Source organism: Neodiprion fabricii, chromosome 6, assembly GCF_021155785.1.
Source record: "Neodiprion fabricii isolate iyNeoFabr1 chromosome 6, iyNeoFabr1.1, whole genome shotgun sequence".
NCBI lineage: Eukaryota > Metazoa > Arthropoda > Insecta > Hymenoptera > Diprionidae > Neodiprion > Neodiprion fabricii.
This window is the reverse complement of record NC_060244.1, coordinates 5,248,870-5,273,905: the sequence shown is the minus strand read 5'-3', so window position 1 is coordinate 5,273,905 and position 25,036 is coordinate 5,248,870. Positions and strand designations below refer to the sequence as shown.

General features: G+C 44.0%; 1 protein-coding gene across 6 annotated transcripts; it reads left to right on the top strand.

Moving 5' to 3' along the window:
• Positions 1-1,560: 1,560 nt before the first annotated feature.
• LOC124185888 (tyrosine-protein phosphatase 10D) lies at positions 1,561-24,925 on the top strand. Of its 6 annotated transcripts, none has more exons than XM_046577126.1 (20): positions 1,561-2,191; positions 12,320-12,566; positions 12,764-13,039; positions 13,388-13,594; positions 13,677-14,027; positions 14,100-14,269; positions 14,393-14,756; positions 14,850-15,119; positions 15,211-15,525; positions 15,960-16,238; positions 16,516-16,937; positions 17,100-17,477; positions 18,124-18,316; positions 18,404-18,418; positions 18,518-18,686; positions 18,755-19,007; positions 19,089-19,346; positions 19,421-19,805; positions 20,260-20,352; positions 20,693-24,925. In XM_046577126.1, exons 1-19 carry the CDS (start codon positions 2,132-2,134, stop codon positions 20,319-20,321), a joined length of 4,674 nt encoding a protein of 1,557 aa, XP_046433082.1. In that variant the 5' UTR covers positions 1,561-2,131; the 3' UTR covers positions 20,322-20,352; positions 20,693-24,925. The 6 variants fall into 6 exon arrangements, with proteins under 6 accessions (XP_046433082.1, XP_046433081.1, XP_046433084.1 ...); XM_046577125.1 differs by having other exon boundaries at positions 14,100-14,275; XM_046577128.1 differs by lacking the exon at positions 18,404-18,418.
• Positions 24,926-25,036: the final 111 nt, after the last annotated feature.

Here is a 25,036-nt window from a genome sequence, read left to right as displayed (position 1 = left end):
AGCAAAGAATGTACACAGGTATGTAGATCGAAACAGTCCAAGTACTTATTTTTCGGATTTCATCTCGAACGCTGACTTTCGCAATTAGTAACCGCAAGATTGTTTCGCCAGAACACGAATGACACGGTAATTATTATTGCAATGCCGGGATTATTAGTTTCGAAATATGCATAGTTGAAGTAACCCACCTTTTGGCACTCACATGCTTTGAAAATCTACTCTCATCAGTGCTCTAAACCGCTCTTGACACTTAATCCTGAATTCCAATTAGCACGACCAATCGTGCATCGGTGCTCGATAAATTCACCTGTTTATATTATTTCGCGCTGTAGTTTGCGGCAAAAATAGTTTATACGATCCTCAGCAGGGCTGCGGTGCTGTTCAAATTATTTGTCTGCGCCATCTTGCGGAATGTTTTGTAACCAAGAAAGCACGGAGTCGTAATATCGGCAAGTCAAAGTCACTTGGTCTCGTTGGAACGAAGTGTGTGATTTGCGGGTTGCATATAGCGAGGCGTATCGTTGCACCGATTTTCAAACGCTATCTGTAATTACTCTGCTATTTCCAAGTTCTACGTGCAGACACATGGCAGACAGTTTAACCACTAGTTCTTGAGAACGAAAAAGGTAGGTTATTCGGTAGGCGCGTGCTTTTCAAGCTCTCCCGCATCGCGGACGCTTTTTACCAACGTAACGTCCGAGTACAATTCTGGCGCCGAAATGTATAATAAACCGCATGTGGAGTCCCGGTGTCTATCTAGCGGTGACGCGTGCGGCCTAGTTTATTAATAAACATTGGATCGTGGGTGAAAAATAGGAGGTAATATTTTATCGGTCACGTTACGGATTGCTCGCAACGGGCTTATAATAGGCGCCAAAAATTTTGTCAACCAGCGCGAAGGGATAAAATTCCGCAGTAGTTAAACACGCCGTTTTCAAAAGCTATCGATCACGGCCCAGGGTTTGCCACCGCACCATCTGTTATCATCCGTACCCTCATCGCGTCTCTAAATAGTATCCCTATCTCATTACGTCTGGTTTTGCCCGCGGTGCGTGATCAAGAAGCGTGACGGGTTCGATTGCCAGATGAATTACGTAAAATCATGAGCTCCGAATTTCCACAGAAACGAAGAGAATGCGTCTTCGACGATCCGTATCTCATTTCACACGCTCACTGTTCCAATCTGCGGATGATTTTCATCGAAATATCTCCGCCGCTGTTGTCCCTTGTCAAACACCCCCTGAAATTGCGCTGACGTTTCGACCGCCGGAAGAGCTTCGCTGGTTCGACCATCGATTGCCGGGCTCTCGGGGAAGCTCAAAGTACCAACGTACCGCGCTTCGCCTCGTGTAGCGTTGGCTTTGCATCTGGTTTTGGTTCGGCGCATGCGCCGAGGCGCGCTATTCGTGGGCGGATGAGGGACAGCATAGGTCTACTAAAGCGGGAGTGAGAGGAAACCAGGTGGCGGCGGCGACGGCGGCGTTGTTGGAGAAGGATGAGGAGGAGGAGGAGGAGGAGGAGGAGGAGGAGGAGGAGGAGGAGGCGAATGGAAAGGCAGGCTGGCTGGTCGACGACTGGCGGCGAGTCGAGCCTCGTTGGCACAGAAAACATGAAAGTGTACGCGAGTCGGACGAAATGAAAGCGCGCTAGACGGTCGAAGGTATAAGCCAGAGATTTGACGGTACAATAACAATCGAATTTGAAAACGCGAGGGAGCGACTGGAGTGCCAGAAATCGAGGAGGGACCGCGACCCTGGGCGAAGGGTGCGACGTAGAGAGCCGGGAACCCGGACACGAGGAAGGGCGAGGACGGTCGGGAGCTCACTCTTTCTCGAATTCGAATCAATTGGAAATCTGTCGAAAAGGCTCCTGGACTCACGGCCCTGCCGCCCCGGAGATGCCGTCGGAATTAGTGCCCCGGGTTCACAGGTGTTTTGTGTCAACCGTGCAGGTGCCAAGTGCGGTTATCAATTGGTGAGAATCACCTGTCGCCGCTTCCTATCGCGACGCTTTATTCCAGGCGGCCGCGTTTCAGTCGGGATAGTGTGAACCAGTGCCTGCAGTGATAACCGTCCTCTTCCAGCTACCGATCACCCCGTTTCTTCGTCGCCGAGTATAACAAACGGTGACAATGAAACGACCGATCGTTATCTCGCGGTGGTCAGGAATCTTTCTCGTTCTGTTAGCGGAGGTAAGTTACACGTTACAGACATCGTCGATTGGTCAATTTTTTGCGCTCCTATACGCTCCCCGATTCACCTACAACCTTGTTTTGCTTTTCGAAATACTTTCTACCGTGGCTCTTGAAGATCGATCGTGGCTCCCCGCCGAATCGATCAATTCTCCAGAATCGATTAACATCGAGTCAGATCGTCACCCTGCGCCTTTCGAATTAGACCATCGTTTCGCGCTTGGAATAACTGTTCCGGCCAAGAATTGTGGGTAATAAATTCCGAACCTTCACAGAGTCCGAAATATTCCCGAGGCCGCATTTGCACAGAATTTGCCTAACTGTATGGGAAATTTGGCAAACCCTGACCTGACCGAAGGAACGATTTACAGCTCAACGTTAAACTTTATAACCCGCTTCGGCTACCTGCGGAGCGTCTAACCGTAGTGTAGGGAGTTAGTATACCTCCGCTCACTCACACCACTTGACAAAGCACGACACACTTCGTCTTTAACCGCATACGTACACTGCCTCAGGGTCTTAGCCACGGCAGGTAAAAGCAGACACACGGAACAGGCAGATGGAGGCATATTATCGATACCTAGGACTGCCTGTTTGGCTCCTATGCAAACTGACGTAGGTGACTATAGGTGTGCACGGACTTGGTTGACTGAGCATTGCATAACGTGAACGACTTAAATGCACGATATTTGAAAAATTATGTTTAGCTCCGCTTGGGGACTATAACGGAACGCCCAGCGTCCCGAGGAATCATTACAGCGGATGTTGTGGGTGCCAATTTTCTCCCGCAACGTAAATCGATGGCTCACGATCTTACTAGGTGATTATAATTCTGTAGGTAGAAGGTACCAGATTCGGTGCAAGCCTGTGCGTAGACGGAGAACGGCTTGCTCTAACAATCGCGTACGAAGGTTACTTTTACAACGGCTGGTCTACGTCGAGTTTGGAATATGATCCAGAGATCAGGCCCGCAGCTTCTCAATCGTTTCAATCCGCTGCGGGAAGTCAAATCTGAGTACATCGCGTTGGGTTAACGGCGTTAGATCAATTGGAGACCAGATGGAACCGTTCCGATTTGTTCGAGCGATCGATGGCGGCGATTTTCAGTTTTGCGTCACGTCAAATCGAACTTTCCATCAGCTCTGTCCAACCGTGGGAACATTCTAATGCAGCTTTCGATTAAATTTGACAGTCGGTACGCCGTGCTGGGGAATTGTACACTCCGTAGCCTGATTGCTAGAAGTGTGAAATCCGCGGAAGGCTGTTGTACGTTAAGGCGTAGAGAACGTTATCGGTTTTTTATTGTTGGAAAAAGGATCGGTGGATAGGCGAGGTGTCCAGGTTACTCTGGGCAAATACGCTGGTCTTTCGACAGGTGAAAGAACTCCGTACTCTCTCATTGAGTACAGTTCACGCGCGTTCAGCTGGGAGAGCGATAAAGGCCTTTCGTAGTAACCCAACTCTCCTGGTACGAAAGAGTTGGACGTAAGTGCGTCGTTCGATAGCTCACGCATATCAAATGAGGTGTAAAGTCCCATGATCGATCAGCCAGCCAGCCAGCGGGCTTGATTCGAATCCCATTTCGGCATTGTCGAATTTCAGTACTTTACGTCTTCATCGTTCGATTAAATCCTTGGGATCTCTCAAATTCCGCTTTTATTTATTCCTCTCGTTTTTCTCTGCTTACCGCGACCTTCGCGCGTATATTACTGGAATCGAGTATAGGTAGCCTACTGATTTACAGTCCAAGCACAGGTAATTGACGAAAACGAGATTCGCGAAGTCGTACAAATTTATATAAAAACATAGTGATTTATCCATCGTCAGCGATTGTCGATGAATGCTTGGAGTAAGCCATGTCGAATTCGGCGTTGGTCGGATTTCAATCTCTTCAGGATCGTTATAAATTTTCAGATTTTTCAACCGAGCCAAAGATCACGTCGTTTTACCGAAGTCTGGTAGCTGGTCCATTTTACTCAAGTTTTTTCAGAAAACGATGACGCTACGCTTAAATTTGTACTTTCCCTGTTAGTCAAAGTTACATATTGTTTCTTTTTCCTCGACACGACGACGTGTGTTTAACAGGCCTTTGTCCGACTGTTCAAACGTAATCTATCGTTTGTTATTTGAATTCCGAATTGAAAGAGGTTCCATCCGACAACGAAGACAAGAGGTTCAACAATGTATCAATGAGAAGCGATCACCAACAGCCGGTGGTTTCATTCATTCTTATTAACTCCAATCCACTTGTCGCTGCATTGAAACGCGATAAGTGGATCCGATATGAAAACCGGCGAGACAATCGCAGCGTCGAAAGTTTCATGTAACGCCACAATCGTGGTAAAAAAAATATTTTTTTGAACATACCGCCGGGTATTTGGCCATGTACGCGACTCGTTGTCGCGTTGAAAACAGGTTATCCTCTCGCGCGGCAAATCCGGTTTCTGGAATATCCTTTCGTTGTTCGAAAACAGCGTCCTCCGTACTGACTTTGAAGCGTATTTTGCACCTGCTGCACTTCAACGCGTCGTCACGCATATTATTAACGCGTTACAACAGCGTGTTCCTGACCAAAGGCCTCCCGAGCAATTCCGCGGTATAATCGAGATCTTGGCATGTTTACCGCGGTTTCGAGGAAGCCTCTCGTCTCGAAACTGACCTCGAGAAAGATGCCGAGCTAGGATAGGTGTAGTCTTGCTGCTTCTCCGTTAAATTATACCTCCAAAAATTCCCCGATCGCCAACATCTTCCCGTTTAATTGCGAATAACGACCCTAGTGCGGTTTTACCGCGGACCTCGAACGCGGTCGCATGGCTTAAGAGAATGCGCGTAAGAAGTCAATCGGCGGAGTAAGAAAATGCGGCAACGCGATAGACGCATCGTAGATATTTGGCGAAGACAGCTGAGCGAGAGAGAGACACCGAGAGAAAGAAAAGCTCCGGCTTCTTTGGCCCAGAATGCGGGGCGGATGACCGTAGCGTGCTAAAATAAACTCCTTCGACGGCAGTCGGAATCGTTGGATAACGAGTGAAGTGTCTCTTTCTGGGACCCGTGTTCCCGGGTCATGGGGTCAGCGGGTCAGAAGCAGCGTTTCGGGTCCCGGGTCCCCCGAGGTGGGAAAAGCGCACGTTTGTTCATTCAGGCATTCGTGCGTCTGCTCGTTTTCTCATCTCCGATTTCTGCCGTCACCGCTTAACAGGGAAATGTGACGAAACCGCTGCGGAAACAAGGCTGACGGTCAGACGGAAATCCCGAGCGGATAACGAGGCCGAGTCATCGCTGCATTTCTTTCTGCACCTTGCGGCGAACAGATGTCGAGTGTGAAGATGATATCCGGCCCTTGGAGTGGGAAGGGATGCGCGTTTAATCTCGTTCGAGTCGGCACGGACCTTTCGAATAACCTGTTATTAATAAAAAAATATATATAAATTGTACATTATCAATCAAACCCTCGGGCATGTTTGGATATTCCCATGACCACTGTTTAATTTTAGGAATGTGAGATATGTTCACTTCACTCACGCCCGTGCCAAGACTTGACCTTTCAAACATAGATTCCACGTATTTTTAATTTTTATGTGGCTAAAAACTAGTTTCCATTAATCGCATTCGAATTATTTATAATATTGTGGTGTCAAAAAAAAAAAGATATTCCATAAATTTTAATCTAAAGACAATTGATTTATTCATGGAATACGAAATCGTGCGTTTTTTTTTTGTATTACGTCATGTTCCTAATTTGTACGACGTGTGAGAAATAAAACGAAACTAAGGAAAAAAAAAACACCGTATAGTTACTCGAGCTAGACGTTAAATCCTGTCGTAGATCGTTCCGTAGATACGATACTCTAATCAAGAAAACGAGCAAACGTGTGTCCTTATTTAGAAAAAAGAAAGAACCGAGCTGCTTTGATGGTTAACCGGAAGGCCAAGGAAGTTTTGAACTTCCGTTATAATTACATCACGCGAGATACCAGGCCCACTTTATCTTTGAACTGTATACACATAGTAAACAGTCACCGGTTGATTTGTTTATTTAATTGTAACTTTCGAATCAACCGTCTCGAAGATAACATACGCGAATAAAAGAATTTAAATTAGTATTCGCCTTCAATATTCGTCTAGTATTCGTACAGTATTCGTCAATAATGCAGCAGACTGAAACATAACACAGAAGTTGGATACGGAAATCGCCGCGGCCTTCGCATTGCAAGTAAAAGCGTGAAGGTTGTCAATTTTTTTTTTTTTCTTTACCCTGAACACCAAAGCTCACGTTTTCGTAGTTCTGTGACACATATTATTTTATACTAGGTATACAAACTAGGCAAAGGTGGTTTTATATTCGCACGTAGTTGCAAAATCGCTAGTTTTTAATCCTCCGGTTTGTGTACACTGTTAAAATTTTCCGAACGTAGCTTCCTACACTGTATTGGAAGTTTTATTCCGATACGGAAGAGTGAATTCACCCAACACTTACTATATATTCATTTTACAACCACAATCAATTTACTACACAATCAAGTGAATTCGGAATGATTTTTTTCGTGTTTTTTCTTATAAATTCTACAATTAGTAACATCAGAAACTTAGTTGTAAATTTGTCACAAGTATATAGTAATAATTTACGTCGCTACACCGAATTTGTAAATTTGCAAGCTGATTTTGTACATATTTACAACACTTTTGTACAGTGTGGTAAATTAACAATAATTTTCAGTGACACAAGTCTGCCGCGTGGACCAAATAATCTGAGCAGTTAGTTAAATGCGTGAATCGTGCGCGGTTAATTATATTATATCCAGCATGCGCAACGGAGCGTCTATACGCAACGCGGTCAGCTTTTGAATTCATTCGAATTGCTTAACAGGGAAAGCGAGCCACGCCGGTCTCGTGCAATACGCGCAAAACTGAGCTGCTAAAATTTGCAAGGTTGCACGTTGGTCAAGCCGACCGTGTTGAATTTCAGCTTGTACATGCGAATCAAAGTTGGTGTGTGCTTCGAGCGCTGATGCGTTATGTAACGGTAAACTGCAGCGAGTAATTGCAGGGCTAACGATTTTATGTAACTCGACTCGCCTGCTCCACCTACGTATAGGTAAAGTACGCCTCGATTGCGATCGAGTGATAAATTTTCCAAAGACTGAGTAAATCTCGGCTGCGCTTCGAGCACGGGAAAAATTAGAAAATCTAAATTCTCACGCGCGTTCATTTCGTTCGCAAAGGGGTTCGACCGCGACTCAATCTGCACTCGAATACGGAAGCGGGGAAAGCGGCGAAAGCCGCTTGTTGACTGACGCATGCGACGATGTCGAATGTGCCGCGTTAATAGCGATTGTACAATGATCGTTTAGCTATGATCGTACGCGAAGCCGAGCAGGAAACGACGCCCGCAAGTTCAGTGCTACACGGAGAGAATAAAAGAGCAGGTTTTACTCAAAACTGTAAGAAAAGAGGGACGCGTCGAGGTTTTATTGTAAAATATACACCGTGAAATGCAGAATTTAGTATAAAAATGGTGAAAACTACCGTGCGCAAAGTGAAATATTTCACGTCAATGGTGAAAATCACAGCTGCCATGGGTATTATTTGCCAAAAACCTTGAACTCTTCCTCTTTTCCGGCAGTTTTGAGAGTAAAATCTGCACTTTTCATTCTCTCGTTGTAACTACCGTGCCCGCGACTTGTCTTTTCTTACGCATAAATTTATCACTGGGAGCTTGCGGAATCGGCTGATTTTGAGCTTGCGGTTCGAGCGGTTTATATCTATAAATTGAACGAGCTCGTTGCTTTTACGCATTGAAGAAAGATTTTACGCTTCCTTGCGGTTTACATTTCCCAGCGAATCAACCGACGGGGATTTTCGCAGAAGGTCGGATCAACGGAGTTTTAATGATTTCGCTTTATTAAGCAAGGAAAACGCCTCTGCCACTGCCTTGCAATAATCGCGTACGTATATCGGGGCGATACACTATATGCTTAATTACCGCACATTATACCGAAGAACAATGAGTAATTTGTATACCATCTAAGTACGCGTGAGAAATATCTAATTACAACGAATCTGCTCCTTACCAACGTCTACATTTGTATAATAGAGACTGCAGTTCCGTTACGCAAACCGCAAACATCCTATCTCGTAGCTTTGTTTTGCACTTTCAGCTCAGCGAATAAGCACTACCGAAGTAAGCGATAGATCAGCGGCTACCGGAAATGGTAACGACACACGTTCAGAGAGTAAACTTGTCGTCACTGCAGATTTCGGACAAACGTTAGACAGATAAGCGGCCAAATATTAGCACAAGCTGTGTTCGTCTTGCTTTTATCTGAGAATATTTTTTACCGACAATAATCGCATCGTATAATAATCGCACGTGAAATTGCCGTGGCGTAATTTTGTGGTTCTTAGACGACAAATTGGAGAGGTAAAAACGAGTCGAAGAACACGGGTTTAGGTGGAACTACGGAGTTAACGAAGTTCACAGACTAGTCTTTTGTCCGTCGTCCGAACAAGGTGTAGAAATCTTATTTTCATGTACGAGTACAAACGCGTAGGCAAATATAACTACTACTTGAGAAACCTCGTGAGACACGCCCGCAGGTTAATTACGAGAACTCCGCGTCGTTCTCGCAGTGACGGGACCTGCAAATATACCACCAACTTATGCCCATTTTAATAAACATTAAACACGCACCTGCGTTAACATTTTGCTCGACGATAAATTGTAAACGCGATTCACCATTCTACGGTTTACTCGCGTACGCGATCGGCCGTCTAATTAAATTAATCACGATTATCATAGATACAGAACCGTAATACAAGGCGTGGTGTAAGCCAGGCAGTCGCTCCATAAGCTTATACCAACACGCAACGAATCGTTGCGTAACTATACTCAATAGCGAGAGAACGTATCGTTCGTTCGTTTACGATCTACCATGTGCCTAAGTCACTGTAGTTCTTTGTATTCCGTGCCGTCGCAAAAACGAAGCAGTTAATGAAAATCCTGATACCGGTTTACGAGACGCATTTGTTTTGATTGTTGAGATAAAAAAAAAAAAAGAAGATGACGGAGCAAATTAGTCGAAAACTGTGTTGAAACTCAAACTTCAATTACATACCGAATGAACAAGGTTCAATCGTCACATTTCTAGATCGTCGCAGGTTTTTAATCGCAAGAGTATCCGTCTCCTTCCTCGTCCTCCTCCTCCTCCTTATCCGCTTTGAGATAAAAATGAAAAATCTCCATAAGACAAATTGCGGGGAGTTCACCGAAGGGCGAAGCGAGGTGCTTCGTCTCCGAGCCTGACTAGCGGAACGAAAATCTGAGTCGTCTGTTGCTGGCTACACCTCAGATCCTCTCACGTAGCTCTCGACCCCCGGTTGACGGAGGGTGGACTCGGCGTCCCTCGTTCCTGGATCTTGTTCTCCCTCCCGCGCATCAGGGCTCGGTATTCCTGCAGTCTAGCTCATATCGATCCCTCCTGCCCTCCCTGCCTCCCTTCCTTCAGCCGCCCACCCCTCGGTGCTAGAGAGGTCCCAGGCTTAATTGCGAGAAGAATCAGAGGCGGACGAGGCAGGCCGTCTGCCGTTGCATGTGTGAAAATATCCCGGGGGAAGAGAGAGAGAGAAAAGGAAAAGAATGAGTGACAGAGAGGCGGGAGAGAGAAACCGCAGGAGATGAAAAACGAAATGCTCAGCCTGGATTTTGAGCTGAGAATATAGCGGAATTCATCTAGGCACATGTGCATCGTCTGCGGGATACGTATCCGCAGCATCCGACGTACAGCCGCGTCTGCATCGGTCCGTCAGTCAGTCGGTTGTACGGGCAATGTTATGCCGGAAGTCGCCGACCGGAAGTTGAAAGGCCGTAGTAAAGAAGCGTCAGTTTTGCGTAACGCCACTGTCGAACAGGTGTATATATGTATATCCTCTTTATGCTCGTATGCATTACGCCGTCCGGGTTTCGATGATCCTTATAAGAGCAGAACATCGGCTGGTCGAATGATCGGGATCTGCGATCTAGGTATAATTATTTCTTCACCGCGCGAGTTATTGAAAAACGATCGTGAATAATCGCGACTGGATTGTAATTGCTTCATTATTTACAGCGCGATTGAATAACACAAATGCTTTGCAAGAAAAACCGTAACGATTTGTCGAAAATCCTCCGGAAATCGGTTATATCGCGTTAAATGCGGAGCGCTGATTCAGCGCTCGGTTTTCATACGGATTATTTCCAAAGCCCCGTGGAATCGATCCTCATAATTATTAAACAGCGAAATCCTGCGGCTTGCTTACCGCTTTTACTCTATCGCAATTATTCGTCCGAAGTAATGACTCGCTTCTGGTTATTCAGCTACGGCCGGCCGGCCGCGGAGCATTAAACAGCCGTCTCATCACTGCGGTCGATTCTTGCTGTCGGGTTCGTTATCCAATTGAAACCGGGCACATCCTGCAGTTGCTCAACAGGCTCGGTTAGGCCACCATATCCGTACATTCGCATTCCTACATTATACATACATATTGTTACAAAGGGTGAAATCACCCGTTTTGCCCCCTCTTTAATGATCTAGTAGTCGGCATAGATAAAAGACGTTTATAAACCTCTTATGTCTTTAAAAAGAATAAGGTTGCTGCGTCAACCAACATTATTGTAAAAACAGTCTTGTTTCAGACTTAAAACGTGAAACACGTATCTTGCAATTAAAGCTTTTTCCCAACATTTTATTACGCCTTTGATTTTGGCTCATTAATTAAGCTCACGAATCCATATTTATTTTCCGTAATGTCCAAGCACGTTACAACATGCGTATACATGTAACACAGCGTTGTCATGGAATAATTAATTCCGGTAATTCCCGACTGTCCCTATCCCGGAATCACTTCAATTACTTATCTCAGCATTATCCTCAAACGCTGCACGCATATAATATGTATCAGCCGTGCGCAGGGGAGAGATACGGAAGAAAATTCATGAGCTGCACCCACCTGAGCGCGATGTATGCACGCGGATTAAGCCGTGTATTTATTTCTGGGTGCGTGCAAAGCATGCATACCTGTATGCATATGTATATGCATATATAGGTGCACAGAATATTTTACATATAGGTGGTTATACGTGCAACAAACACGACGTTGCAGGTTCATCGCCTCCCGTCGAGCATCACCCACACCCGACACTCGGTGCTGTGATGTTGTTTAGCGTCTCGTAACGGGGATTTCTTTCTTTTTATCCACCATCTTTCTTTTTCATACACACCGATTTTTTTCCCTCTTTTTATTTTACATTTTTTTTTGTTTTTTATGTTTACTTGTAATTTTATATTTATTACGCGGAAAGGTTACAGGTGTACGGCAACGCCGAGCCGCGTACGTTATAAACGAGCTAATTTTAAGACCCGTTAGAAAGCCCACCGGCACCTCCATTACAACGTATGCCTAGTGTACGTACACACGCACGGACAGTTGTTAAATACCTATTCTTGCATCGTCGATAAACAGTAACGCTACGGAGTGTAATATTACAAGCAATGGAGAAGAGTCCAAACTCTACCTGGTGCACGCGCATGTGAGAACTCACATTCGCTCGTTATATTATTTCGAATGTGTTATACGCGCACCGTGTACACCGCAGACGTCATACAATATTTTTTTCGTTTTCCACATACACGTGCGTGTAATGATACACACCATCGACAACCGGCGAACGATCTTCGTGACGTCACACCTACTTAACGCTTTATTGTAATGCTTAATGCGTTCGTCGCCTGCAGCCGTCCGTTCTTATACCGCATGCCGTCGTACAATGGTGCTGGAATTTAGCCCACATAGTACGAACGTCCTGACTTAATTGTTTATACGAGCTGAAACAATATCGCGTGTCGCGTCGTTCTAGGTATGTAATCCAAGTACGGACTTTCAGCGTGCTCGTACGTTCACGATCCGGGTCAAGAATCAAAAGGCTCTTGATGGACCGGATTGTGATTATGGTTGTTGCGGTACACTTTGCTATCATTTCCCTTGGTCTTTTACTTGCGTTTTCAACGGCGATCGAAAGCTCGAAAGATCTTTTCCCCCAGTAATTGGCGGTGAGAGGATCCTCTACATGTGGCTTTTTATCCTTCTTTTCAGGTGACGTACTCGACCGATTTGGCGATCGAGATACCGGGAAATCTGAGTCAAGGGGACTCGTGGTACAGGCTCGATTACAGTCCGGCGATCGGTTATCCGCCGCCGAACACGAGGATATCGTCGGATGAAATTGGCGACGAGATCAAATTCACGAACGTTCTTCCTGGTACAAAGTACGAGTTCTGGCTCTACTACAGCAACTCGACGCTCAACGACTGGCTCACGTGGACCGCCTCGATAACTACAGGTAATTAATTGACGTCCGTTCTGCAGTGTATAATGGCGTTATGATAAGTGTTAAGCGAAACGTGCCTCGGAGCTAGAAGCGAACGTGGAAAAGTACTTTGGTCATCGGCCCTTGCCGGTGACGAACGTTTCCACATTCGATTCCCGGCTACTTACCGTTAGCACTAGCTCAAACCTGATCGATGTAATAATTTTCAGCACCCGATCCACCCTCGAATCTCACGGTGACCGTTCGCAATGGAAAATCGGCTACCGTTTCTTGGGCTCCACCCGCGCAGGGAAATTATTCCGGATTCCGACTGCGGGTTCAGAGTTTCAGTGACACGAGTAGTCCCAAGACAAGCCTTGTTCCGGCCGATGTGGCCACCTATACATTTCAGGATCTCATACCCGGAGCTACATATTCTTTGCAGCTGTTTACCGTGCTCGATGCGAACGAGAGCGTGGCCTACACGAGCAGGAACTTCACGACCAGTAAGTCATTGACGCTCAATTTTCACGTCTTCTATGACGGTGATAAAAACATGCACGGCCATCTTGTAGGATATATTTTTCAACAAGTTGGATGACTAATCGTCATCATCTCTCTTGTTCTTCTTACACTTACAGTGTTGTTTATCGTTCGGATCGAAGCCTCGCAATGTTTGTTCGCGCGATCAGCAACTGTCGCAATATTTACGGATTTATCTGACCGTCCGTTTATTTAATCAAGTGTTCTTGCTTTCTTGCACCATATTCGCTTCTCGATAAAGTGTTTGAGAAGCCTTGACGTCTCGAATTTCGGCAGATGACCCCTAACGGCTTAATGCTCTCAATCCCCAGAGCCAAATACACCGGGAAAGTTCATCGTTTGGTTCCGAAACGAGACAACGCTTCTGGTGTTGTGGCAGCCGCCGTATCCAGCCGGTATATACACCCACTACAAGGTGAGCATCGATCCACCGGATGCGATCGAGTCCGTTTTGTACGTCGAGAAGGAGGGCGAACCCCCGGGACCAGCGCAGGCTGCATTCAAAGGCCTCGTTCCAGGTGAGTTTCCACTTCCAAGGAGCAGCAATCGGCGTTAAACGCCGGACGCAGCTTCGAATCTTCCGTTTATTTATTCCTTCAGGAAGAGCCTACAACATATCGGTACAAACCGTGTCGGAGGACGAGACTTCGGCCCCAACGACCGCCCAATATCGAACAGTTCCGCTTCGCCCGTTGAACGTCACTTTCGATAGAAGGTACCTGACTCCGACGTCTTTCCGAGTCCTCTGGGACTCCCAGAACGGGACGTCCGAGTTCGACAAGTACCAAGTGTCTCTGGCGACGAGGCGGCAGACTCCGGTCACCAGAAGCCGGGACGATGAGAGATGGCTCGATTTCAAGGATTTGGAGCCCGGAAAGACCTATCAGGTGATTGTAAAGACGGTGTCTGGCAAAGTCACCAGCTGGCCAGCGACCGGGGATATAACGTTGGGTGAGTATCGTCGCAGGAAGGGAATCCTCGTGTTTTCATTGCGATTGTCATGACTAATTGCACTTTCTTCAGAACCGTTACCTGTCAGAGATCTCCGAGCTGTGACGGATGAGCAGACCGGAATGGTCGAGGTCTCCTGGACTCCAAACAACGCCAGCACTCAGGACAGCTACAAGCTTTCGTACGACGAAGTGGAAAGACTTACCGGCGATACGACGTCTCTGACAGTCGATAAAACGAAGGTAAAGGTATCGACACGCTTCGCAGAGTCGAAATTTCTGGCACAAAGCCAATTCATGTCATGCATTTACGGAATCTTCACGATGAAACGATAGCGTAATAGGTGACGGTTGTGAAAATTTAAGGTGACGTTGGACGCGCTTCTTCCGGGTCGGAACTACTCGATAAGTGTCCAGGCTATGAGCAACAAGGCTGAATCAGTTGAGTCGGTGATATACCAAGTGACCCGACCGGCCAGTCCGATCATCGAGGATCTTAAATCGATCGAAAAGGGGCTGAACATATCTTGGAAGAGCGACGTAAACTCGCGTCAGGAGAAGTTCGAGGTTACTCACAACAGAAATGACACCGGGGAGAGTACGACGACCTCGACTATCGAGTCTCACATCGATCTAAAGGACTTGTTTCCGGGTGCAGGGTACGAAATTCGGGTCGTCGCGATCAGCCATGGCCTCAGAAGTGAGCCCCACGTCCACTTTCAGGCTGTCCGTAAGTAATACCAAAACTTTCAATGACTTCCTAATGTAACATCTCTCCAATGATCGGGTGTTAAATTCACCTGTATACCTGTGACTTCTTCAGTCCCTCATCCGCCGAAGAATTTGAGCATTGAGAAAGTGCGGAGGAACGGGGTCGTCGTACGGTGGGAGGCACCGACAGATTCCATGTTCACGGAATTCGCCATTCGTTATCAAACCGAGGATGATACCACCTGGCATGACGTGGCGAGCTTGAGCAATACCGAAGCTGAAATAGACGACATGACACCCGGCGAACGGTACATCATCAGGGTAAACACGGTCAGCTTCGGGATCGAGAGCTTGGATTCGCTGCAAGTAAATCAGACAATTCGTGAGTACGAGATGATTGTTGACACGCGGAAGCAGGGAAAGAAAAATCTGAAAACCTTCAGCAGATTCTATGTAACGTGAATCTTTTTCAGAACCAAATCCAGTACTAAACATCACGCTGACTTCGGACTCTACCAATGTTACCTTGGAATGGCCGAGGCCAGAGGGCAGGATAGAGACGTATGTGATAAGATGGTGGTTGGTGAACGATAGCGATTCTATTCGCACTAAGAACGTCACAGAGAGTACGGTTTCTGCTGCTGCTGCTGCTTCTGGTCCGAAGGATGGTGTGCAATTGAGGAAGGAACTGATTGGCGAGTTGACACCAGGCATGGAGTACTCGTTCTCGGTTTACACCGTGTCCTACAACCTGGTCAGCGACGTGACCAATCTCACTACGAGAACAAGTGAGTAGGATGTCTACCTTGAGACGCTAAGTCATTCCGTATTTGAGATTTGCATGCAGACGTGCCTGTTTTTTTTACTGAGTTTTCAAATGATTGTTTGGTATGACGTGAAGTGTGGAATTGCAAATGAGTCGAATTCGTTTTGTTGCAATTAACCTGTTTTTCTCGCTTCGTGCAGTTTTCGATCATTCGGTGTTACCTTAACAAAGCGCCGTGTTTTGCGCACGACTAATCGAACAATTGTTACGATATCAATAGTGGCAGCTACAGCGAAGAAGAAATGAAACGAAATAGCGGAAAGATAATACAGTGGGAAGAAGAGAATAAAGAAATGCAAATTCAATAACATTTACGTGTCTTTAAAAATTCAGCTATCGATTCTAAACTTCGTCTTGTTTGTTCGTAACTTTACGTCGATTACCTTGTTAACACAGTGCCGTTAATCCAGTCCGAAGTCGTGGTTGTCATCGACCAAGATTACCCCGACTCATTGACCCTCCTTTACACACCGACGCCAGTACAGTCGTCTCGTTTCGATCTTTATCGGTTCAGTATCAGCGACTCGAACAACACCATTAAAGAAAAAATGGTTAACGATACCGAGAACAAGGTGACATTCAGCGGTTTGACACCGGGAAAATTGTACAACGTAACTGCCTGGACGGTTAGCGATAACGTCGAGAGTCAACCGCTACTCAGGCAGGACAGATTATGTGAGTAGAAAACTATTCAGTTGATAAATAATAAGTTCGGTAAATACTGTAATTATCCAAATCGCAATTTGGATTGGCTCGCTGCAAATATCGTACAGGTGAGTCTGTGTCAGTGATTTTATGTGCTTGGTGTTTAACTGCTCGAAAAATCAGCAGTCACGCTTTTCCTGTTGAAGTATCAGTTTCTTGAAGTGAAAACGTATCAAGAGTTCAATACAGAATCAGATCCGTTTTGGTCCGACCACTTACTAACTCAACTTTCGTCGTCTTCTCATAGTCCCTGAACGAGTGACGAGGATACACGCGGTGAACATAAACGATACGAGGATAACGTTGGAATGGGATGTGCCTCGAGGCGAATACGACGCGTTCGAGGTGCAGTACATAAGCACGGACGAAAGTCTGGAGGAGAGCCTGATCCAAAACGTGACAAATCGCAACTCGATTACCATAAACAATCTGAGGCCTCATCGCAATTACACATTCACGCTGGTCGTGATATCCGGAACCGAGTCGACCTTCTTGAGAAAATCAAGTCCGGTAAGCGCCAGCTTTACAACGAGCGAATCTTATCCGGGAAAAGTCGAGGTGTTCCAACCTTCGAACGTCTCGCCAAGCGACATCACCTTCGAGTGGTCCCTGCCGAGCCAGGATCAGAATGGAGTCATTCGGAAGTTCAGCATCACGTACGGACTGGAGGTGAGAGAATGAATGAATGAATATTTTATTGTATCCTAGAATTGAAAGAGAGAGACCGATATGCAGAGACGCGGTACATACCATTTTCTGAATTTCAATTCTGCGGTCGTTCAAAGAACGAGGAAAAAATTGGACTCACAGTATTTTCCATCCCAATTTCAGGGCTCGACTCACACGCAAGTCAAGGACTTCAAACCGACCGAGTTGCAGGGCGTGATCAAATCGCTGATACCAGGAAAGACGTACATATTTCGAATCCAGGCGGAAACGAGGATCGGCTTCGGGCCGGAGGTCGTTTGGAAACAAAAAATGCCAATTCTGGCGCCTCCGAAGCCTCCGACTCAGGTCGTACCCTCGGAGGTATGCAGAAGCAGCACCACCATCCAGATACGTTTCAGGAAAAACTACTTCAGCGAACAGAACGGAGCTGTCACTTCCTACACCATCATCGTCGCCGAGGACGACAGCAAAAATGCCTCCGGTCTGGAAATGCCCAGCTGGAAAGACGTCCAAGGTTACAGCATCTGGCCTCCGTATCAGGTAATATTCGACAACAGCATTCAGCCTTGAGGAACAGGGTATTTGACCTGAGGTAAAAAACTGATTGTAATTGGCGAATCAAATCCCGATTGCAAATCGCCGACAACTGAAGGTCACACGTTTTTGGATAAGGAAAATTAACAATGTGCCCACCAGTTGAGCTGTGGGTAGTTACGATGAAACGTGCATATAGACAAAGATTTCATTAGTATTCAATGGCTCGTTGTTTGCATTGAATTCAGCGAACGGCCGTCGAGCCTGCTCATGAATTCGCAATCCCTCGGGGGGGACTCGTGTGCTGATGCACGTTGCCAGAGCGTATTATACACGCCAGTAAACAGTGCTGGTGAAGAAGACACTACTGATAGTTTCATGTGATCCACACTCGCTAGTGTTGCCTCTGGTGCTGAGGTGATCGGAATTGATTAATCGCGGCAGGTGCATCATGGAAACACTGATTTATCTCGTTTCTCGTACGAGGCAACTGATCGTTCAGGTAGCCTTCGAATCTTCGCAAAGCAGTATTATGCACGACGCGTTTCAGATCGAGTGTCTTCCGCCTCTCATCCGCTATTTCTTACTTCGACTATAACATTGCTCACTGGAACGAAACCAATTTTATAATATCCGCGCATTACCTTTGCAGGTAATGGAACCTTATTACCCGTTCAAAAATGGCTCCGTCGAGGACTTTACGATCGGTGGAGAAAATTGCGACGGTAAAACCGGCTACTGTAACGGCCCGTTGAAATCTGGCTCGACGTACAAAGTAAAGGTCCGGGCATTCACGGCTCCTGACAAGTTCACCGATACCAGTTACAGTTTTCCCATTCAGACAGGTAAGCTTGATTCCCGGCTCAATTTGTCACGACGACATTTTAAATGAAAATAATTTACGTAAAATTTCCACTCATGTCTTTCCACAGGATTACTAGTCGCAGGTGAGATTATCGTCTTGCCAAACAGCATAAATTGTATATATTCGTTCTAGATGATACGTAGACGCACAATATAATGGTTTCCAAAATTTTTCTCAACAGACAAGGACAATACGGCTATCATTGTCGGCGTTACGGTTCCAATCGTTTTACTGCTGACATTCTTAGGGCTCGGTCTGATAATAAGACGAAGGAGAAGTCAAGGTAGAAAAACGACGGAAACACGAGTTACCGACGATCTATCGTTGCCTGGAAGTGTAATTGAGATAAGGTGAGTTAATGTGATTTCCCTTTGCGGAAATACGGCTTTCCTCAAACTAATACCACGAATTTCCGCAGCCGTCCAATACGGGTGGAAAACTTCGCGGATCACTATCGAATGATGTCCGCGGATTCCGATTTCCGTTTCTCCGAGGAGTTTGAGGAGCTGAAACACGTCGGCAGAGATCAGCCCTGCACGGCGGCCGATCTACCTTGCAATCGGCCGAAGAACCGCTTCACCAACATCCTGCCTTACGATCATAGCAGGTTTAAACTGCAGCCAGTCGACGACGAGGAAGGTTCGGACTACATAAACGCGAACTACGTGCCGGTAAGTAGATCCGGGTATAAAGAACCCGTGTTCCGCCTCGAGGCGCAGGAAATTTAAACTCGCGATTTCCGACACATGCAGGGTCACAACTCGCCGAGGGAGTTCATCGTCACGCAAGGACCGCTGCATTCGACGCGGGGCGACTTCTGGCGAATGGTTTGGGAGAGCAATAGTCAGGCAATAGTGATGCTGACGCGTTGCATAGAGAAGGGAAGAGAGAAATGCGATCGTTACTTTCCCGAGGACACGCTTCCGGCATACTACGACGAGATTTGCGTCACTATGCTGAACGAGTGGCAATATCCCGACTGGCGCATAAGGAACTTCATGTTGTGCAAGGTGAGCGGTGCACCATTTGAAATCCAACGTTTTCTGGGCATAGATTTTTACTCCGAATACCCACGGTTGAACAGGGAAAAGTCGAGCGGGAAATCCAGCACTTCCACTTCATGACCTGGCCCGACTTCGGGGTTCCAAGCCCGCCGCAAACCTTGGCGAGATTTGTGCGAGCTTTCAGGGAACGCGTTGGGCCCGATCAGAGACCCATCGTGGTTCACTGCAGCGCCGGGGTCGGCAGAAGCGGCACTTTCATCACCTTGGACAGGATACTGCAACAGATTTTGGTATCAGATTACGTCGATATATTCGGCATTGTCTGCGCCATGAGGAAGGAGAGGGTCTGGATGGTGCAGACCGAGCAGCAGTACATTTGTATACATCAGTGTTTGCTTGCTGTCTTGGAAGGGCAGGACAACATCGGACCGATTAGGGAAATTCACGACAATCAAGGATTCGAAGGTAAGTGAGGAGACGTCTTCCAAGCGGCGCGGATACTTGTTGAAAGTGAAAATCATTTTATCGCTCACACTTATATATAATGTTACGATACGATCCATCTTGGTGGCGGGATAACGGTCGACTGTCTTTCAAACCGCCAAGGAATATTGCTTCGTGGTAGCGGGTCGATTTTTTTTACCCTCGCTTCTTTTTCGAGCAATGGTCCAATTCGATAGTTTTCAAGTGACGATTAATTGTCCGTAATATAGCGAAGTCGGTCTACATATATTCGTATACTTTGCTCCTAATCTTACGTGGTGATGGCGCTTGGTTAATTACATACGTTACGGAACTGTGCGACCAACGTTGAAACACGAACGAAATTCACAAACCGGAGGGTATAGCTGCCGTATTAACGAATCGCTAAGTGGGGCGGATCCGCTGTCTTCTGTACCTTTATTAATTTTGAATTTAGGGAAGAACCGAAGCTCTGTTGAAAATTCAAAGAATCCAGCCGAGGCTGAGAAGGAAAGGTGACCTTCAGACTCTGGTCATTCCTCCGACGAGGGTAAATTTCATTTGCTGTTTTTCATGCACGCTTTTTGTACACTAGATATGTGTGATGCATGCGCCTAACGAGAAATGTGAAATGAAAGGAGAACAGAAATGAGTGGATAAACGAATAACGCGATGCTTTCGCCATATTGGTTTTCACTAACAACCGTAACTCTGGTCCTTTGCTGTACTGATTCTCGACTACTTGACGCTCATTTGCGATTAGATTAGAAACGAATACATGCAGAGAGTATAATTTTGTCGTTATTGCATTGGGCATGGTTGTGGAAGGTGTGTAGGATAATCGTCGCGCGGAATTAATGAGAGAAACGAAAGATCCGAATGATTTTCAGATGACGAGGGCATAGCTGAGTCGGGAATGTAACGAGTTCGCCGAGCGGATTGTTATTTTTCCGTCAAAGAAATCTCTCTTTTACGGTATACCGCGGTTGGATCAGCGAAATGAAGAACGTCGAAGCGCGTCTCTTAGGGCACCCAAAGCCTGCTGTAATAGGCCAGGGTCACGGTAGAAAATAGTAATTTATTATTATAAAGAAAACTGCGTAGATGTTTCATCGGGCGATGAGTTGAAACGAAGGAAAATGACTGGTGAAAGAGGAAGCGTAATAAAAGTGGAAGAATTCGCAAACGTTGATTATGCTTTAGATATCGTCCGATATAGAGGTATATGTGAATTCAGAATTGAACATATCTGTGCTATATGTTGGCTGGTCCAAATCATTATTCGTGTACATAAATTATTAATATTTTTGTTGTTTTTATTTCTCTATTAATATCAATAATTATAGAATGAGTATATATGTAATCGATTTTAGTTATGTATATTGATAAGTTTTATAATGTGTGACTTTGGACGAGTGCTGGATATTTAAAAGATAAAATGGAAAGGAGGAAAAAAAAATTTAATATTCATACTCGTAGATGCAGCTTATTCGGTTGTTACCTGTTTATTGGCAGCTGAATTTTTATCTTTCGGCAACAGGTTTTGTTTCTTATACTCATTTCTCTCTCTCTCTCTCTCTCTTTCAATTACACGGAAATACGAACGTCGAGAATCGCCATTGACTAGGTATCGCATAATACGGGGTAGAATAATTGTCTTAGCTGAGTTCAGAATTCACGTAATTTAATATGGTTCTATTATTATAATGATACACAATTACGAGTGATAATTATAAGTAATATTTTCACAGCCTTTGCTTAATGTCATTGATGGCTCGGATAAAAATTCGATCTGTGAAATCTTAATGCCGCGATAGTGAAAACCGGTGTGTAACGTATTTTTTTTTTCACGAATATAGATAGTGCAAAAAATCGGCATCGAACTGTTGTGGAAAAATTTTAATCCACGCGATATACCGAATATGCAACGTTCAAAAAATTAATTAAGATCCGTCCAAGAGCCATATTAGACAAGCTATGTAGAACGTAAGTATTTAAAAAGTGTCGAGAAAGGTGATTAAAGGAGAAGAGGGGTGAAAAAAAAATAACAATAATAATAATCAACAAAAAGTTTTAGTAGAAATTACATTGTTTGATTGATACTCGCTCGAGATAGATAAGTCGGTGGGAACAAGAAACTCGCATCTTCGTAGAAGCCATATCATTTTTATTGCAAGAAGAAAAAAAGTCAAGCGTAATAAATATCACTGTCTGTTACTGTAATGTATAAAAAAAATCGTAGATATACCTGTATATTACAGGCATACATAAATCGCGGCAATCGAATTTAAAAGTCGATGAAATATGATGTTGTAATATCTACCGATAGTGCAGTGCTTGCATACATCTACGGACGTACGTACTTAATTTTTTACTCCAATCACACGTCTCATTTTTGAAGTATAAAATAGTCGAACACGTTGAATCATAGACTACCCGTCACCAAGCGGTGTACGTGTTTTTTTTTTTTGTTTTTTTGTTGTTTTTGCAGGCAGAACGGTTCGGGATGTACTTACGTATTTGATTATTATGATATCGAGTTACCTTTTTACTACTGCGCAGGATCTCATTGTATAGTAATGAAATAAGGATAACAAGGACATGCCTAGATGCAATTTATTCGGCGTTTCAGACTGACGACGTTTAGAGAGATTTTTGTACGCAAATCACAACGGTATCGTCACTGAATTTTCTCCGCGCTTTCTCAGTCCCCGTTTTTACAATTTGTTATTTTCTGGTTAAATGGACCACTGTATATACATATATACGTTATACATGTACGATATAATATAATACAATATACATATTATTTGTATGATATCGATTGAAGGTAGTAAAAATTGTGTAATTTACCGAGAAATTATTATTACCATTTCGACCTGCCATTTCGAGTGGTACACAGCGATTATATAACGCTGATTATTACCACAGCTACGTTATAGGTGCATTTAATAGTTTTACTAAACGCAAAACTCCGGCTCGCGATAAATTGCTGACCGTCACACAAACACGCGCGCACATATATGCGTAAAATGAACGTACTTGTACTTAAAAATACTACACGTGGCGGGAATTGATTTCTCACGGTAATATTAATTTTGCAAACACCGGGGTCCAAGTTTCGAACGCAACGACTAAAAACCACATCGACCTCGTTCGCAAAATTCAATAGCAAAGATAATCTTGTTAACCAGTATTAAATCGTGGGTTAGGAGGTTATTCCAATGTTTAGCGCTAGGCCGATATACATAATTTCATTGCACATGTACATTCAGCTTAGTACGTATGTAATTTGTAAGGATTTATTCGGATTGAAAGAATATTATGCGAAAAAAAGAAGTAGAAAAAAAAAATTAGATTAATATCAGTGGTGAAATCTTGCTGCTATTCACAAAAAATAGATGGAACAATGCAAGAATAAAAAAAAAAAAAACTTTTTTATACATCGGACAAAACTGAGGAACGATTTAAAAGGTCGATAAATAGTCTACTCGATTTAACTCAATTGCAAATCACGCTCACGGCGCTTCTGTCACGAGTCTCACGAATCAGGATGAGGATTTGCGAAAGGCAAGATTTTAAACTGGAAACTTTGAGTTTTGGCGAATTGATCATTAATCATCTCGTGATGTCAAAGTCTGTGAAACGCCTTCCGAGCATTGGATTATGACAGAGAAAATTCAATTGCAAAAATTCATTCGCTATTTACCCATGCGAAATACGAACTGCATGTGACTCTTGTATTTGCGAAGCGCCCAAAGTGTAACGCATCCATGATATTAAACACGCTGATATTCGTATTGTAATTTATAATAATATTATTAGATTATTTAGAATTAGAAATATATTTGTTATTAATTGATTTATGATTTATTATAATAACTAGGGTATTTTATGTTATTCTGTGATAAAGTTTAGCTCTCGATCAACATAAACATGTGAGATTATATGCAACGTATAAATGTGTGTTAATTCGTTATAATACTTTCGGTTTATAGGAATGTGTACGTGTAAAATTTGTGCAGCTCATCATACAATTGCATAATTATGTCCTGAAAATAGAACTCCTGTCACCTACAACGAGTGAGATTCTCTGTGGGGAAAATCGCTTGTCTGGACATGCAAGTTTTTTGTTAAATTTTTTTATCTCTATCATTTGAGTTCGATTGTTTCTCTACATGTTGATCTTCTAGAGATGTAATAATAATAATAATAACAATACCAATAATACCAATAATAATAATATTAACAATAATATAGTATTAATAATAAGCAACTAGCACGCCAGCTCAAATCATCTCAAAATGTGCTTTTGGCAAAATTGTATGTCGATTTTAAATAATTGTACTTAAAAGAAAAAAGGGTAAAGGAGAGTAGAGAAGCGACGAGAAGAAAAAAATAGCAAAATTTCATTCTGGAAAGACTTTTGGAATGTGAAAACAGTGCTCGGTTTGTTAAAATATTGATTATATTGTCAATGTGAATAGAGCACTTGTAATTTTTTGTAGAAATTTTGTTTTATATCTGGTACATTACCTCCTGCACGATCACTCTTGGCTACATATCCGGATACGTGTAGATGTAATAACGATGATCGACAGCGCATCGCGTGTATTATGGATATGAGTAACGTCATATATCTATATATATATATATATACATGCATAGGTACATAGGTACACGTATACGTAAGATGTAACTGTTGCTAAATTTTATAAATCTTAAATATCATTGTATGTTTGTAACCGTTATTATAACCATATAAAGCTATAGGGAATGCAAATGGCGTTTAGTATGGTCGATACGTATATTTGATAAGGATTTTAAATGTACTCGAATAAATTAGGCCTTTAAGTGGCACATACTCCGAAGGCTGAAATAAGCTAGGCTACACCACCCGCAAAAGAACGAGACTCGAAGCGCCGAAGCAGTTTACTGATTTTACAGTGTCATTCCTCATCAAATTGCTTCAAGATATTTTACCGGCAGGCGGGTGAGTAACAAGTAGACTTCAGCCTTGTCAATTATAAATAATAAAATCCCAATAATTATTGTGAATCCTTTCCGTGATTAGTGATAATTATATGATGAAGGAAGCTCCGAATAAATCATCATCGATATTATTATTATTATTATTATTATTATTATTATTATTATTATTATTATTATTATTATTATTATATACGATGATTAAGAATAATTTAATTCTTTGAGTATTTTCTTACCGTTTCGCA

Coding starts and splice junctions, on each gene's coding strand:
- LOC124185888 (XM_046577125.1), top strand. CDS start 2,132: ATGAAACGACCGATCGTTATCTCGCGGTGGTCAGGAATCTTTCTCGTT. Junction 13,040..13,387: donor GAGCAGGAACTTCACGACCA/GTAAGTCATTGA, acceptor CTCAATCCCCAG/AGCCAAATACACCGGGAAAG. Junction 17,478..18,123: donor GCATCTGGCCTCCGTATCAG/GTAATATTCGAC, acceptor TTACCTTTGCAG/GTAATGGAACCTTATTACCC.